The 15,891-nt window shown below is 38.1% G+C and overlaps 1 protein-coding gene across 2 annotated transcripts in view; it reads left to right on the forward strand.

Annotated features, from left to right (window-relative positions):
• The window catches only part of LOC126343774 (protein furry), a 1,073,323-nt gene that overhangs the window by 21,052 nt on the left and 1,036,380 nt on the right, over positions 1–15,891 (forward strand). For both annotated transcript variants that reach the window (XM_050001966.1, XM_050001967.1), the window contains exons 4-5: positions 1,746–2,108; positions 3,067–3,335. In XM_050001966.1, coding sequence (XP_049857923.1) covers positions 1,746–2,108; positions 3,067–3,335 — 632 coding nt within the window. The remainder of the gene's footprint in view (positions 1–1,745; positions 2,109–3,066; positions 3,336–15,891) is intronic.

Below are 15,891 nucleotides of genomic sequence, written 5' to 3' on the forward strand. Positions count from 1 at the left end.
CAGCAGAGCTTCGAAAATGTTGAAACACCATGATTATTTCCATCTTAGCTAATAATTTATTTTACGAAACAATGAATTAGTTTATTACACACATCACTACAATGTGAAATACTGTTTCATAATGTGCATTATGGACTGCCAGCAAAAAAGTGATTGTAGCATAGCATACCTAACACAATTAACTGCCTTGTGGGGCTTCCCACAGCCCAGTCCAATACCTGGCAGTCCATGTGAAAACTCACTGCACACAAACATCAGGTTTGTAAGAATAGCTCTTTTTTTTTTTTTAAATATTATGAACTACATAGAAAGTTATAAATTTCAGTTTTTCTTTTTTGCTCTACCTTTCCAACTCGGTCAATGAATTATGTTGTCATTACTGATATGTTCAATACATTTTTCAATCTTTCTTATTAATATTATTATGTTAACAGAATGGCTTCCTGAACTCTATGAAATCACTCTTGAAGATTTTGATGGATTTAGCTGAAAATTTGTTTTATGCAATGTTATTCCATTTTTCCAGTGTGTCCACTTTCTTCTGTGGACACAACACCATGATAAGCAATGTAAACAAGTTATCTCAAATATACTGTGTGTTATCAGCAAGCGTCTTTATGAAGTGCATTACCATCAAAGTTATCAGTGGATCGATAGTTGTCAAACCACAGATTATTTCAGAGTATTCAAAATGCAAGGATACATTTCAGATGGTTTTTGCAGGCAGATGCGATTTTGTTTTCAGTTTCTTGTTTAGTAAGTGGTGTACTACAATTACATACAGTTTAGTAGTTTTGTTAACATTTAAATATGTTATATCTCTGTATACTTTCAGAATATTGTTTCTTTGCTGACACTTTCGTAGCATTTTGAGTAATTAAGTGCAGTGGTGTGTACTTCAGAATTCATTGATTTCATAAAATTTGATGGAAAACTTGCTTTGAAACAGTACGTAATGAATTATATTCTAGTTTTACAGTTAATATCTTAGAAAAGAGCAGCATAATACTGGCAGCAGTTATTATAGTTTTATTAAAAACACATTATAACTGATCTTTATGTGGGAGTTGTGCCAATAATTTCCTAAGCACTAGGTTTACAGTCCTAGATCTCAACAAGTGGAGTAGTGCCAGGGAAAACGTGCATGTACTTTTGTGACATCAGAAGTAAACAGGAAGTCTTGCCTCTGCTGGTTCGTTTTACATAGTACAACAATATTTTTTATTGCTTGGGGTTGAGTACAATTGGTAAAATAGTTAAAATGTGTTGTCAAAAAAAAAAAAAAAAAAAAAAAAAAAAAAAAAAAAAAAAAAAATCCTATACAGCAAATGAATTTGAAGATTGACGTTTCTGACAGTTGAAATTGGTTATTTATAAAAAGAATTGAGGTTGTGTTGTTGGAAATTGTTTTCAGTGCGAAATGTATATTTTGAAAAAGATTTAAGTCATTCCCTGCTTATTACTCCAAAAGCCTCATTTTGGTTTATTGTAATGATATTGAATAATTACCTATGAGTTTTCAGTTATGTGTTTATACCTTTAGATACTGATTGTTGTTTATTTTTCTATAATTGATGCTGATGCAACAGTGAATCATTAATTAATTTTATACTGAAATGAGACCATTTATTTCTTTCCTGTATAGTGGCCTCAGTTAAAAGTTCTGAGAGATTAGTTTCACATAATTCCTTTTATATTCTTTTTTTATTTTTCAACTGATTCATTTTAGTATTTTAATGTTGTAGAGGAGGCAGATAACACATCTCAAGCTGGAACAGGGAATACGTCTGTACCGTTGGCAGCAACAGCAGCAACAACTGTGTTGACTGCAGGATCTACTAGCCAGGCAGGATCTGGTTCAGTAGGCAGTGCTGTGTCTGTTTCCAATGATGGAGATGTTGCTACAGTACCAGTAACAGCTGGACAGGATTCTAACAGAAGTTCTGAAGCACCTACTGCAGATGTCAGTGATAGCCACTCAATTGGGGAGAGTGGTGGAACAGTCCACCAGTGTACTGTTGGCAGTGATATATTGTGGGCCCCTGTTGGTGACTCACCAGGGGCTCATCCAAACGTGTCAATTCATGCTTCCTCAGCAGCAACGTCAGGTAAGAAAAATAAATGAAGTAATTACAACTTTAGTACTTTGAAAAACCAAATTTTAATTTTATTTTAATCGGTAACTATGTTGGCAGATTAGTTTTCCATGACTGTGTTAAAACAAAATGTATATCTATGTACTCTTTGATGCCTGATGTTGAGCACTAATGACTCAAATCACATCACCAATAAATTAATGTCATAAAATTAATAGTATATATTACATACAGGAATTACTATTATTTAGTTATTACAGTACTAAGAATAAAAAAGAAATATTTATACTTAGAACTGTTAGATATACAACAATCTTGACTGTAGTTTCATTTTGGAGATACATTTTGTTCTAGTTTCTCAAGATGCTATGCACCCTTTCACACCAGTTTTGTTCTGGTAGTTCTGTACAGTTACTTGAAATATATATATTTTTTTCCACCATGTCAATATCACATAAGGTTTTTCGTATGAAATGTAACATAACAAAACCATTGTTTGTCATACATTTGCTTAATAAATAAATAAATATATGAAAATGAAAAGAAGTTGAAACATATGCGTTTCCAAACTCTGGGAGTATTTTATGTTATTGTAAAGTAGCTTCAGTGTTATTCATTAAAAACTGCATAAAGAATGTCGAAGTCTTATCTATGTTCCCTTCTTCCTCCCCTGCTCAATGCATACAAACCATAGAGATGTATGCCAATACTGCTGGCTACACAGAACTCTTTGGTCTCTCTATTGATCTAGTATGCCTAATTTAATATATTCTGTTTATTATTTAGCTTACATATTTTAACATTTCTTTTCTTCACAATGCAGAAACCAAATTTTATTTTTCCTATGAATTTCAATATGTATGAGTGGTAGAAAATTGAACTTTGTATGACAGTGAAAAGTTTATTCTAGAAACTACACAAACTTTTAAGACATTTTCCCTCTAAAAGTATGATGGGTTTGTTGTTTCAGGAGAGAGCAACAAATCAATAACATCATTAACAGTAACAACAATCACAACTACTTCATTATCATCAAATGCAACAGTAGCTGCAGCAGCATCAGTAACATCAGGTTGTTCAGTTTTGCCGTGGGGAGCACACAAAGAGCGCTCTCCATATCCTCCTTGTGTCAACATTGACATGGATATCCGACCAGGAGAGTTTGTAATGCGAACTATCTTTGCTGAGTTTACTGTCCAGGCAGAGAGAAAGATGGAAGCAGTCATGGCGGAGCCACCGGTATGAATTATTATTGCTTGTTCATCTTATGGCTTTGCTAAATTTTTAATTTATTCTGTTACACACAACAACATTCATCAAATTCCTGAGGAAAATTGAATTTATAAGCTGTAACATGAAAGAAAGTATAGTGGGTAAAATGGAAGACTTAAAAAAGGTAAATATAAGTGGTTCCCGAGGTAAAGCTATTTGTGATACATTTTATTTGCTTCCTGAAATTGTAGAAGCTTGGAGTCTTGTCATACTTTAAACTTCTAAATTATGTTTTTTTATATTTAATTTTGGTATTCTCTCTGCCTCACATGTTTCCTTATGTATTTTTGATAAAAATTTAAATTTATATTGTAATATCTATTTTCAGTAGATAGTCTCATTTCTTACATTGCCTTCTTGTCACTAATTTTTTATATTCTGTTCAACAATGTACTTAGTATTATACTCTTAGGAGCATCAAGTTTCCTTAAATCATTGTATATAAATGTTGCAGTCATATTCTGTATCAGTTATTACATTATTACTCTAAAGCTAGTGATAAGGTATTTGGGTTCTTACCTTTTCATCCATTCATTGTTGTTGCTAGTGTTTACTATTTCGCCATTTGTTCCATCAGATAGAAAGCTTACTGTCTTACCAATTGTGCTCTTCACTATTTTTCATCTTTTCCAAGTGTGTTTGTCGATTCATAAAGATTTTGAGGTGGTTCTAAATTAAGTGCACAGAACATCATGGGATTATATTTTCACATTTGTATGTGTTTATTAACATTACCTGTCACAATGATGAACAGCTGTAGATAAGTGTAAATATTCAACAATTCAGCAAACTTACACTTAAGTGGCAAAAATCAATAATGACATACACTATGTGATCAAAAGTATCTGGACATTCCCAAAAACACGTTTTTTATATTAGGTGCTTTGTGCTGCTACCTACTGCCAGGTACTCCATATCAGCAACCTCGGTAGTCATTAGACATCGTGAGAGAGCAGAATGGGGTGCTCCACGGAACTCATGGACTTTGAACGTGGTCAGATGACTGGGTGTCACTTGTGTCATACAACTGTACGCGAGATTTCCACACTCCTAGACATCCCTATGTCCACTGTTTCTGATGCGATAGTGAAGTGGAAACATGAAGGGACACATACAGCACAAAAGCGTACAGGCCAACCTCATCTGTTGACTGACAGAGACCATGGACAGTTGAAAAGGGTCGTAATGTGTAATAGGTAGACATCTATCCAAAACATCACACAGGAATTCCAAACTGCATCAGGATCCACTGCAAGTACTGTGACAGTTAGGAAGGAGGTGAGAAAAATCGCATTTCATGGTTGAGCGGCTGCTCATAAGCCACTCATCACACTGGTAAATGCGAAACAACGCCTCGCTTGCTGTAAGGAGCTTAAAAATTGGACAACTAAACAGTGGAAAAACATTGGGGTGAAGTGTCAAATCACGGTACACAAGTTGGCGATCCGATGGCAAGGTGTGGATATGTCAAATGCCCAGTGAACGTCATCTACAGCATATGTAGTGCCAATAGTAAAATTCAGAGATGGTGGTGCTATGTGTGGTCATGTTTTCATGGAGGGGGCTCGCACCCTTTGTTGTTTTGCATGGCACTATCACAGCACAGGCCTACATTGATGTTTTAAGCACCTTCTTACTTCCCACTTTTGAAGAGCAATTCGAAGATGGCGATTGCATCTTTCAACACAATTGACCATCTGTTCGTAATGCACGGCCTGTGGCAAAGTTGTTACCTGACAATAACATCCTTGTAATGGACTGGCCTGCACAGAGTCCTGACCTTAATCCTATAGAACACCTTCGGCATGTTTTGGAACACCGATTTTGTGCCAGGCCTCACCGACCGGCATCGATACCTATCCTGAGTGCAGCACTCCATGAAGAATGGGCTGCCATTCCCCAAGAAACGTTCCAGCACCTGATTGAACATATGCCTGCAAGAGTGGAAGCTGTCATCAAGGCTAAGGGTGTGCAAACATCATATTGAATTCCAGCATTACCGATGGAGGGCACCATGAACTCGTATGTCATTTTCAGCCTGGATACTTTTGATCACATAGTGTAGCACTAGATCACTTGAAAATTAGCTGATAAACATTACTTCAGGGAATTTGGTTACGGCCTGGAGTACTGGGACTTTTGCAGCTGAGGGTTAGTTGGGCTGACACAAATTTATTAATTCAATTTTAAAAAAAATCCTGGCTCAAATTTCATTAACAAGTCATTGGATCTGATGCCAGTTTGGAACATGTGACATTCTTGGAGTGAGCCAGGTGGCAGATATGAGAACCTGAGCCATGCATAGAGGCATTCTATCAAGCATTCTTTCCATGCCCCATATGTGAATGGAACAGGAAGAAACCCTAAGAACTGTAACAATGGGATGTCCCCTCTGCCATGCACCTCATGCTGGTTTGCAGAGTATAGATGTAGGTGTAGAGGTAGACCAGCAGAATGTTGGTAGGAATGAGAGTGCACATCTCTGAAGTGCTGAGATTATGAGGCCAATACAAAGTGCAAGCTCTCTTGCCCTGAAACAGAGATCTGTGTAACTAACATGATCTCAATTGAATTACGACCACTGGTTGACAACATTTAAAACCACACTGAAAGACATTCAGTGGAGCAGTACTCTAAAACTTCAGCAGAAATGTGATGAATGGTCATTAAATAGAGACTTCAAACTTTCTGGCATCAGTAAATCAGAAATGTGAAGGTAACATGCACTACTATTTAGAAACAGTGTTCACGGCAAATAAGTTATGTGTGTAACATATTACCATATACCTATTTAGTATTCACTCAGTAGCAGCTGCTTTCTAAGCTACAACCAAGCTATGTAAGCTAGAATGCTCACTTACTATTTGTCACCTTCAGTGATCTTCACATCACTTAAAACTGTGCCAGTAGGCACATATCATAAGATATCTCTCAACTGTCATGTGATAATTCTCTTATGCTAATCAGTGCCAGGCAGTGCTAAATCTAGGTTTCCAGTGTAGGTTGGGTACTTAACTTCTTTATAACTAAATAGGCATTAGCCTGATCAGCAATAACCGTAAAACCCAGCATACTTCGGTAGCCTTAGTAGCTATCACTGGAAGGATCAGAACAGTTTTCGCTGTAGGATTTTCCTGATGAGAGCTCAAGAGAGCCACTGAGGAAAGCAGATATCCTCGATAATGAATGCAGGTCCATTGTCCCTTACGCATACAAGTGAAAGTCTTAATAAATATGGATATAATAGAATGCTGCAACTTACCAAACACACCGTGTGTGTGTGTGTTTGTGTTTTTTATTGTGTCTGTCTACCAGTGCTTTCCCGTTTGGTATGTCACAGCACCTTCTTTTAATACAGGAAAGTGCTGGTAGATAGACACAATAAAAAACACACTAAAGCACACACACAAACACACACCGTGTGTGTGTGTGTGTGTGTGTGTGTGTGTGTGTGTGTGTGTGTGTGTGTGTGTGTGTGTGTCTATCTACCAGTGCTTTCCTGTTTGGTAAGTCACAGCATCTTTTTTTAATACATCTTAATAAATATGTATATGTGTGTGCAGTAAACAGAACCAACAAGTATATGAGAAGTTCATGTGACACAGCCAGTAAGGATGTCATTCCTTAGAAACAACCATTACACACTATGGCAAAACCTGAGACAAAAACTTGTCAACACACGATGAAGACATGAAATAAATATGCAGATGTGTGTTCCATACACAAGCTGTACCAAAAACATGATGAGAATACTCAACACAAATGAAGCAGCCATAACAGTATGCATGCACGTTCCTCCAATATACAGACAACCACCAAGATTAAAATAAATTGATAAAACACTGCCAGCCAAACTCACAGTGGTGCAGCCAGTCTTGATTTAACTACTGCTCAAGATTCCACACACTACACAAGCAAGCATTACTGATCATTTACTCACAGATGATGTGCAAAACTCATTTCCCCATCAATAAAACTTACTGCTCATATCATGCAACTACTGGCATAGAGAATCAGTTCAAGATTTCATCTGGATTCCACAAAGATCTCAAAACAATGGCTAATACAAGACAAGACCAAACAGACAATCTATTAGTAACCAATCCTCCACTTGATTTCCATGGAGAAAATGAATGAAACATAACCATCCCGGATCAACAACCACACGTTTTGCGGAACTCACAAGTGAGCCAAAACCAACTTCACAAGACAAGATACATGTTGATTTGGAACACATACGCTCACCAAACTCACCACAGAACCACTCAGAGGTCAACTTACTGCTGCCTGCACTGGCAGATGAGCGCTACACTGCTGCTTACAGAACATGAATGATGCTAGTGGGTGCTTTTGCAGTCCACAAGTGAGTTACCGTGCCACTAGACACCTGAAAGAAATACCTCAAAAAGACTTGCACTTCTAATAGTATACTACACAGTGTCTATCTCCATGCCAATTTCATTGTGCATCAGTAAAGCCACTAGGCGAGTGGTGCAATTGCTGATATATGAAACCAGTACAAGAATTCAACCAATTCCACACTTGAGGATCTCAGTTGACAGTTGCTGGTGCAAAGTATTCGACAGTTCTTGGTTCCTGATCTTGCACATGTTTCACTTGCACAGTGAACATAAACATCTCCATTAGCAACCACATGTCACAGTGAAAACATCTCAATGTGAACCAGGCCCAATTTCCCTTGATGTGGTACCAAAACCTACCAGGAACACAATCACTGGTGCAAAACAGTCTGACAGCTACCAGTAACTAATCCTTGACGTCGTTTGCCTACGAAAACAAATGTAAGTGTCTGTAATCATCAGCCTCGTGTCATTGCAGAAACACTCATAAATGAGCCAAAACCATTTCCTGAATATGTAATACCAAAAACACGTGTGCACTAAACCCACTGCGAAACCGTGCAGACATTGACTTGCCAGATCACAACATGAAATTCTAACTACTGCTGATGGGAGCTAACAACTCTAGCTGAAGCTTTCTTTCCATTTGCAAAGGACTAACCACACTAATAGACAAATGAGCAAAATAGTCTAAGCATTTTCACTTCTTAGGAGAACTGAGTAGTATGTAACTCGACTCTGCTGCACATGATGGTGCGATGGGAACCTGTCACTACATCTACGTATGTGACGTCAAGCCTCAGCGATTCGACGAGGAAAACATATCACTATAACCACTAGAGAAGGCCCATACTGCTGCCTTCTTCCACTGTACTTCACAAGAGGGAAGACACGTCTCTGGCTGCTGCAAGCCTCAGATCATGAAAACAACCTCCTGAGAGTGTCACTTTGGTGGAGAATGCTGCGCACAGTAGGTGGCAGATTTTTAAAATCCTCACAGAGCAGGACACTTAGTATAACATAGAACTTTACATAGTGCATGGTAACCATGGGTGGCTTTTAACACTCTTAGTGCCAAGCCCGTAGGTTCAACGGGCCAACACATTTTGTTGATTAAAAAGCACTGTGTGGTGTTTTTGTATCTCTGACTATTGATTACAATGTTTATACTATCAGTTATTAGCTTCATAGATAAATGGTGTGAATGTGCATCTTGTTTATAAAGTATGTCATTCCTTTTGGGTCATTGTTTTCACCTGTGGCAAGAGCACGTTATTAGTATTCTGTGTAAGAGAAATGGCAAACAACGGTATATCCAATGAAGGAACTACTGATTTGCTGTATTTTGGAGACATTCTCGATGCTCTAGACAGTGAATAAGATGATTTGGGTGACATAGGTGTCTTTGAAGGGGACTACAGTACAATCTGTTTAGGCATAGAGCTGTCAATGGTGACAGAAGCTGCTTATTCGTTGGCTCCCACTGGGAGTATCGAAGGCATTTTTGGTCACACAGTTAATTTCAGACCAAGAAAATGACAACAGCTGATTTCATTATGAATCTTGCTATGCTGGTGGCTCAAGATCATATACCAACAGCTCCAAATAACCAGAATGGACCTGTAGGCAGATTAACACAGAGACACTATATGCAACATTTACCACCTATAAGCAAAAAATATGCCTCTCATGTACATTATGTTTGTTCTTCAAACTCAAAGAAAGAAAGCGGGAAAAGCATATCTCAAGGAGACATGTTATCAGTGTGAACATTTTTGTGTGTTGGTGTTGGTGTTGTAGCTCTCAGGGGCACTCTGGGATGCACTCTGTGTGAGGCACCTCTGGGTTTCCGCTTACCAGCGGCGTGCCGGGAAATCAAACTTGAGAGCGTTAGACAGTGGATTATGCCTAATACTGACTATTATAAAAACATGATGATTACTGGGTGAATGCTAATCACCAACTGATGCTTAGTACGTGTATTCTTCAGATGCTCACCATCTACTTGATGAGGTGGAACTTTATGTGAATGACTTGATAATACTGACACAGAACGTTACATGTTGGCCTCTGGGCTGTCTGACTTTAAACAATAATTAGTAGTGTTCATAATGATTGAGTGCTCAGTACTATCTGACTAAACAAAGAAACTGATGATCAAGTAACATTGTAATTATGTTGTTTTAATGATAGCTGCTGACTGACATGAAATAATATTGACCGAAATGGAACATTACATAGTGTTTGTACTCATTTATTGCTGGCTATGGACTGACTGTGGCATTGTACAAGACGCCGATTTAAAGATGTGTGTAGGACAGATATTACAATATATTATTTTTGTGTGGCATTGCGTATGGAACCCTGTTTTAAAATATTCCATGCAAAAAAGCAATATGAATCCACGCAGAAAGTGCTACTGTAATACAATACCCAGCACTGGTTATTAGGTATTTATGAACTCATTTACTCATATGAATATACATATGACTTTTTACAAAAACAATGTCATGTGTAATAACATTATTTATCCTCATTATACCACACAGGATTTTGTTGGTAGTTGCATATTAAAAAAGACAAAATGGGCTCAAAATAGTGTTAATTTCATACTTAACTGTTCAGAATTCTCCAAGATAAAAATTTTCAAATGTAGCTAAAATTGTCTCAATCTGCAGATGTAGACATCACGAGTTGGAAAGGAATCCAAAGAACTCTTCTTAGAATCACTAGTTCGAACAAAGGCAATAGTAATCCAACCATTACCCGTTTCTTGCACTGACATAGCCAAACTAAATCTTGCAACAAAACCCATCCACCTGTGGGCACCAGTAAGTATAGAAGCCTCGTCGGTCGCTTTTGGATAAAGATTGACACTCTTACAAGCTTTAAAAACAGAGGGCCTTTCCAACATAAAAAGTTCTTACAATTTAGTTATTAACATAAAGGTAGTAAGAGTATAGAATATGTAAACTCATTAGGCATAGAAATTACTTAGTCAGTCAGCCTGCAGCCTCTTACACCATAGAAATACAGATTCAGAACTTTCAAGTTAACAATTAGCTCAATATCCGTAAAGGGGTGCAAATGATGGTTTTATTTTATGGGGCATGAGTTTCAGGATGTGTTGGATTTTATGAAGTTCAACAAGATTTTCTAGAAGCTGAAATTAACTAATTGAAATATTTTGTAAGCTAACATGTTGCTCTAGGAAAATTATATATTTTTGGGAAAAAATTAAGGCTATAAGATTATGACACTGGATTTTTGAAACGATTAAATATTAAGAGCAAAAAGTTCTAGTAAATAAAATGTGAATAAAGGTAACTTTTGAAGAAGGCCTACATAGATTTCTGAAGAGATAAGATGCTTGTTTAATAAATGAGAAAAAGGGGTTTCAACTAAAGTGTGTCAATTGTAAAATAATTATTAGTGCTGTCAAATTGTGAAGTGCACTTGGTGTTAGAGAAATGTGAAGTTTGGAATATTTTTCCTTGAATTATGTACACTGTTGTTATCAGCAGACTGTGATTTATATACTGAAAATAAATTTCTAGAAAATACAGGATGGATAAGAATTTGGAGTTTTCATATATTCACAGTACATGGTTTATGTATGGAATGGAGAACAGAAAAAAAATTAAGGTCTGGAAGTATAGCAAGAGAAGCTTCATTTGACAGTGTTGTCACTTCACTTCTTTTACTGGAATATGCTAGTGTGATATGCATATAGCCAAAGATGGTGGAAAATTTTAGCTTCAGAACCATAGGTTTCTTCATGTAACATGAGAAAAGAGGGCTAGAGGAAGAGGACAAGTGCTAAAGAGAAAAAAAATGATTTTTTGCAAGCTGTTCACCAATAAAGACTGTATTAACTTACTGTATTACTGAGCGAGATGGCACAGTGGTTAGCACACTAGACTCGCATTCAGGAGGATGATGTTTGAGGTCCTCATCTGGCCATCCTGATTTAAGTTTTCCATGATTTCTCTAAATGGCTTCAGGTAAATGCTGGGATAGTTCTTTTGAAAGGATGTGGCCAACTTCCTTCCCCATCCTTCCCTTATCCGATGGGACCAATGATCTGGTTGTCTGGTCCACTCTCCCAAATCAACCACCCAACCAACTTATTATATTGGGTCATCAAGTGGATACAAAAATGCATCCCAGGAGATGGTTGTGCAAAGTCCAGTATGTTTCTATGCCCAAGAAATTTGTTATGATGGTACTAATGTGGATGCTATTTTTCTTGACTATCTTAATGCTGCTGTACATTTTTTATTTTAGCTTAACATCAGGGTATATGCATGTGGTATATGTTATTAAGTTTATAACTGGTTTATGGGTTCCTCATTGACACAGTTGTTTTTGATCCAGATTAACCAGTGCAGAGAAACCTAATATAAGAATGTTTTGCTTGCGATATTACTGACTGTTAATTTAGTGGCTGCAAACTGTTGAAGAGAAAGAAAGTATTGTTTTGCAATTTGCATGTAGCTCTGTTCATGTGACTTATTCACAAAGGTCCTGAATAGTACTTGTCAACAAATTTACAGTCGTGAGCATCGTGGAACTGACAGAGTCAATGATTGAATGCCCCCAACTTAGTCAAACCATAAGGACCCCATTAAGGTGACAGTGTGTTCCTACTGATTATAAACTTCACTTTCACACTACAAGCAAAGCAAGCAGTTTCTACCATATCAAGAGCTACTGATAAGAATCAAGGCTAGCCTCAGACCCCCAGTTTCTGGCCATCATTGGCAATGCATGAGCCAAGATTTTCCATAGGAAGCACCATCCCTCCATAGGTTGATTTGATTTGATTTATACAGGAAGAAAAAACATTTATGCAAGAATGGTCTTAGCACTTTCTTCTTTCCTTTCCCCCACCCAAAGCTGGGTTTATTATATGGTTCCTCTCTGTTTAATTCTAGTAAAACCATTGGTACCCATAAGAAGGAGGGGTGCTCATAAGTATACCTTTTACCTTGGAACATATATTCTTTATATGAGGGGTCCATGATAGTTTCACTTCCAGCAGGGTAATCCAAGCCCCCTCCTGGTGGTAGAGTTTCAGCAAAGAGCTTGAGATTCCAGTATGTGTGCTGAATTTGCTTCCTCATAAATGATACTGCAATAGTTTTCTTTGGGACTAATTGTTTGATCCTATTTCCTGCACCAGTTTTCCGCAATGTCAGGTGCACATTGTGCCACTGTTCTAACAGTACTATTTGACAAATATTACCATGACTAAACCATCTGCATATCCTTGGCAAAAGTAGCCTCCATTACATAACTCTTCAGTGGGTTCATTCACCACTAGATTTCACAGTTGTGTGGACAAGACCCCTCCTTGTGGAAACCTCCCGGTGGCATTTATCACCATTTTCTTGTTCATCATGTTGGCTTCTACATGTCTTCTATTCAGCATGGCCTTAGTCCACTTGCATATGGTGGTTACAATGCCATGCTGCTCTGCAGCTCTAACAATGGATTTGAAGGTTATATTGCTAAAAGCCTCCCTCAATATCCAGGAAGGTGCAGAGAGCTATTTCATGAAAATGTTGAGCTTTTTCCACCTTCCCAACAGGCTGGTGAAGTGCTGTTTGTCATGACTTAACTGGTTGATATACTTGTTGGTTTATGTGCAGCAGAACTTCATTTAACCTGTAGTCCTTAACATGCACACTAACCGGTTTTCCTAATGTCTTTAGAAAAAAGGAGGATAGACTAATTGGTCTCTTATCTTTGGCCTTGAATGATCAGTTTTCCCTGGCTTTGGAATGAAAACAACCCTCATTGTCCTCCAAGTATTTGGAATGATTCCTGTTGCTAGCCTGACCCTGAACAGTCTACATAGGAATTAATTAAAACCTGTCCTGTAGTACAGCTGGAGAGATACAATCTGGGTCTGGTGACTTCGATGGTGAACATTCCCACAGCCCACTGGACTTTTTTTGAAGTCAGGACATTCTCTTGCAGACTGTCAGTTTTCATTTTCATTACCTATGAACCAATCTCTCTGAGAGACTGACTCCTGGTCTGTGTTATCCGTCAGAGTGCAGTGAGGGAAGTGAGTCTTGAGGAGCACATCTAGCGTTGCAATTGGTATCCTTGTTTGCCCACCACCCTCCTGGACCAATTGGTATTTTATTGAGAACTTTATGAAGTGTAGCACAAGTAGCTGTACCTTCCACTTTCTCACAGGATACCTTACAGGCAGAAAGCTTCACTTGCTTGATCACAAAATTTTATTTACAAGGGTTTCTTGATACTTGCCCATTGTCATTTCTTCCTTGCGAGGTTGAGCAGTCTTCTTACCTGTTTCCTATGCACTTACAGACTGTTGTTCCACCAAGATACATTCCTATTTGTGCACTTCTTGTTGAGTAGGCAGTTTCGTAAGTATGAGGTTGTAATGGGAGACTCGCTGCATCTTCCATTTCCTCAAAATCTACTGGGTGCCTTATCAAAGTTCTGATTTCAGGTAAGTGCAAGTTTAGATCTTTCTGTATGAGTCCAGTCTGTTCTACTAGGATCCCTACAGGTCATTTCAACCTCAAACTTTATATGTGAGGGAAGATCAGACAGTAATGCACAATAATTATGTTACCAAAAAGTTTAACAGGTGATAAAACAAAATAACCACAACTGAACTTGCATCTTTTATCTAGTTTTCTACATATTCACCAACATTCTCAACACATTTCTCCCATTGTCGTGCCAGTTTTGATATACCCTCTTCATAGAAGCCCGTTTGATTGGAGTGTGGTTTACTGCGGACTGCTGATACCACTTCCACATCAGTTACAAGGTGTTGACCAGCCAGGAATTTGTTCACGGGACCAAACAGATGAAAGTCCAACTACGCAAGGTCCACACTGTATGGTGGATAGTGGAGCACCTCCCACCCAAATTTGGCAGTTTCCTCATGAGCAGGTGCAGCAATGTGGGGGCAAGCATTGTCATGAAGAAGTTTAACACTGTCAGTATTAATGTTGTGCCACTTGTTATGAAGGGCATGACACACCTTAACCAAAGCTTTAATGTAGGCTGCAGCATTCACAGTCATCCTGTGCTCAGCAAAGTCCACCAGTAATACACCACAGATAATCCTGGAGCTCTGACACAAGCACTTCTGTAGCCGATATTTTTTTATTTTTTATTTTTTCTAGAGACCAGCTTGATTTTTGGGCATGTAGTGGTACACCCACAACTCATCACCAGTGATGATTTCTTTCAGAAAATCATGCTCTTCTGCAACATAATACATTAAGTGATCAAAGCTTCTTATCATTCACAGGCCCTTGTGGTTGTGTGTCAGTTTCTTAGATATGCCATGAGAAGTATTGTACAGTGCACCATAGGAAATGTTGAACTGCTTTGATTTGATAAGGTTCGCAGATGCTCAGGCCGATCTTTCAAAATAGCAGCCTCAATGGCTCCAACATTCTTTAGGGTTGCATCTGTTAGTGGCTGCCCAGAGCATGGTGAATCACTAAGGTTCACACAGTCCTCTTGGAAGGATGCACACCACCTGGAGAGATTGCTGTGATCCATACAATCGTCCCTATATATGTCATGCATGTCCCTGTAAATTTCACTAATTTATGCCTTTTGGACCACAAATATTGAACTACACTTCGCTGCTTTTCGCAAGTTAATGACACTAACATGTGCACCAAGTTTGTTTTGTAGTTCAGACATCTCTTGTTAGAGCTGTATGACAAAATACCATCTGTAGCACAAACTTCAAACTGTATTGTCATAAAATTTCAACATTCCAGCTGCAATACTAGGTGAGACAAAAATTGCTGTGTGTTACTTCCTGATCCTCCCTTGTACATGACGTCAGATAAGGATGGCTCCATCAGCATGTCATTGTTTGACATAACTACCCACTAGAGTGGACCAAAAAGTTATGTAAATTATTTCTTCGGTTAATCACCCTCCAATCCTTTGTGAAGACCTTCTGGTTCTACACCCTTATTTTCTCAAACAGAGTCTTTGGAGGAGTATCTTAAGAAGTTTTGGCATCCAAATTGTCTACCTTTTTAGTCTTGAAGAGCTCAGCCACTGCCTTGACCTGCAGCTTTGCCTTTCCACAGAGATATATATATCTGGTTAAGCTGCTCCACCATTCCCATACTCCCACAGAC

The sequence above is a fragment of the Schistocerca gregaria genome, chromosome 1, assembly GCF_023897955.1.
Source record: "Schistocerca gregaria isolate iqSchGreg1 chromosome 1, iqSchGreg1.2, whole genome shotgun sequence".
Taxonomy (NCBI): domain Eukaryota; kingdom Metazoa; phylum Arthropoda; class Insecta; order Orthoptera; family Acrididae; genus Schistocerca; species Schistocerca gregaria.